The sequence below is a fragment of the Dipodomys ordii genome, unplaced genomic scaffold (genome assembly GCF_000151885.1).
Source record: "Dipodomys ordii isolate 6190 unplaced genomic scaffold, Dord_2.0 Scaffold51, whole genome shotgun sequence".
NCBI classification, from domain to species: domain Eukaryota; kingdom Metazoa; phylum Chordata; class Mammalia; order Rodentia; family Heteromyidae; genus Dipodomys; species Dipodomys ordii.
In genome coordinates, this window is record NW_012267267.1 from 5,897,045 (window position 1) to 5,898,808 (window position 1,764).

Genomic DNA, 1,764 nt, shown 5'->3' on the forward strand with positions numbered 1-1,764 from the left:
TTTGGAGGGATAAGGGGAGGGAATAAAGGGAAAAGGAAGAAGAAGGATGTAGGGTAAATAATATTAAACTGCACTGCATCTATATATGAAGATGGCATAAAGAAACCCACTGAAAGCTCTTGAATAATCAAGAAATATTAGAGGGAGGCAGCAACAGAGATGTGCAATCTAATTAAAATATAATGCATGCATGTGTGAGCAACCATGCTAAAATCTTTGTACAATTAATATACGCTAAAAATGAATGAGGAATGGAAAATATGTTTGTTTTGGATTAGGTATCAGTGGAAGAGGGAGGGTAAATTAGAGAGCGAAGGATGAATATGCTTAAAGTAGTGTGTGTGTGTGTGTGTGTGTGTGTGTGTGTGTCCGTATGTGTGTCCATGTGTCTGTGTGTCCATGTATCTGGGAATCGAACAATGAAAGCTGTTGAAATTGTTCTGAGATGGGGGATGGGAGGAATGATGGGATAAATTTGACCTGGGCATAATTTATACACATATAGATATCACAATGAAACCCCCTGTGCTACTCATATATGCTAATAAAAATGGGAAAAAATCTTACAGATATCAAGGGGTTCAATAAAGTATTTTATTGGGAAGTACAATTAAGTATAAATGCTCATTATTTTCATATTCCATGGTCAATGATCATTTGGAAGCCTAACTATTAACCTCCATGTTTTCTCAATAGCTTTGTGCTGATTTCTTGTATGGTGTGAACTTCGTAGCATGTCAAACATAACTGGCTTGGGAAATCATTATATTTGTTTAACACACGCAATGTACACATTTCAAATGTTAAAGAATTTACCATATGTTTTTCTTTAACTAAGGATACAAAGCTATGCCATTTTGTGTATGTTTTTCTCCTGTAGGTCTTAACAACAGTCAGCAAAACTGCATTGAACAGCAGCCATTGTAAGAGGTGATATTTCCCACCTCTATAATGAAGAAAAGCAGGAGTGTGATGACAGTGACAGCAGATGCTGATGTAAGTAGAGCTGATGTATTCTTATTGCACTTCGTTCAATAAAGAAGTCATACAGTAATTACATTCAAAGGCAGACAAGGTCTGTAACTAGATGACTGAGTGACATGGACACAATCAGAATCCAGCATTTTGTGAGCTGGCTAATAGGAACAATTTCCTTTCGGCATTCTGTAGATTTGTTGAGTTTCATCTTTGTAGTTTTCATTCATGAAACCAGCACTCTCCAATCTGTGATCACATCCTAACTCTTAGCTAATGTGTTTGTCTATATTGCTTTGTTTAACATTCTTTGATGAGTTCCTTCCACACTTTGCCCATGTGTGGCTAACACTTGAACAGAACAGATCTTTGATGACTCCTAAGCTACTTGTGATAATGCACAATGTAATGTAATTACACAGTGTAGTATTAGCCTTACCTGGGTGCATATTGGGAAGGGAGATTGTCAGGCATTGCTCATATTTACAAATCAGACTATTTTTGTTTTTGTTTTTAATTTTTATTTATTTTTTATTGTGAAAATATGTACAGAGGGATTACAATTAGATGGGCAAGATAATGAGTACATTTCTTACCAAGCATTGTAGCCTCCTCCTCTGTTTCCCCTTCCCATCCCTTCCCATCCTTCCCCCAACCCCCCCACCCAATCCTCCCCTCCCACCAAAGTTGTAAATTTCGTTTTCGACATGACAACTTGTGCTTCTCATAGTTGCAATGGGTCCACTGGGGTTACAATTAGATGGGCAAGATAATGAGTACATTTCTTAT

The 1,764-nt window shown here is 37.1% G+C and overlaps 1 protein-coding gene across 1 annotated transcript in view; it reads left to right on the plus strand.

The window, feature by feature from the left end:
• Nucleotides 1-878: 878 nt before the first annotated feature.
• Pde4b (phosphodiesterase 4B, cAMP-specific) overlaps nucleotides 879-1,764 on the plus strand; it is a 430,380-nt gene continuing 429,494 nt past the window's right edge. The window contains exon 1 of the mRNA XM_013020617.1: nucleotides 879-996. Coding sequence (XP_012876071.1) covers nucleotides 952-996 — 45 coding nt within the window. The 5' untranslated portion in view covers nucleotides 879-951. The remainder of the gene's footprint in view (nucleotides 997-1,764) is intronic.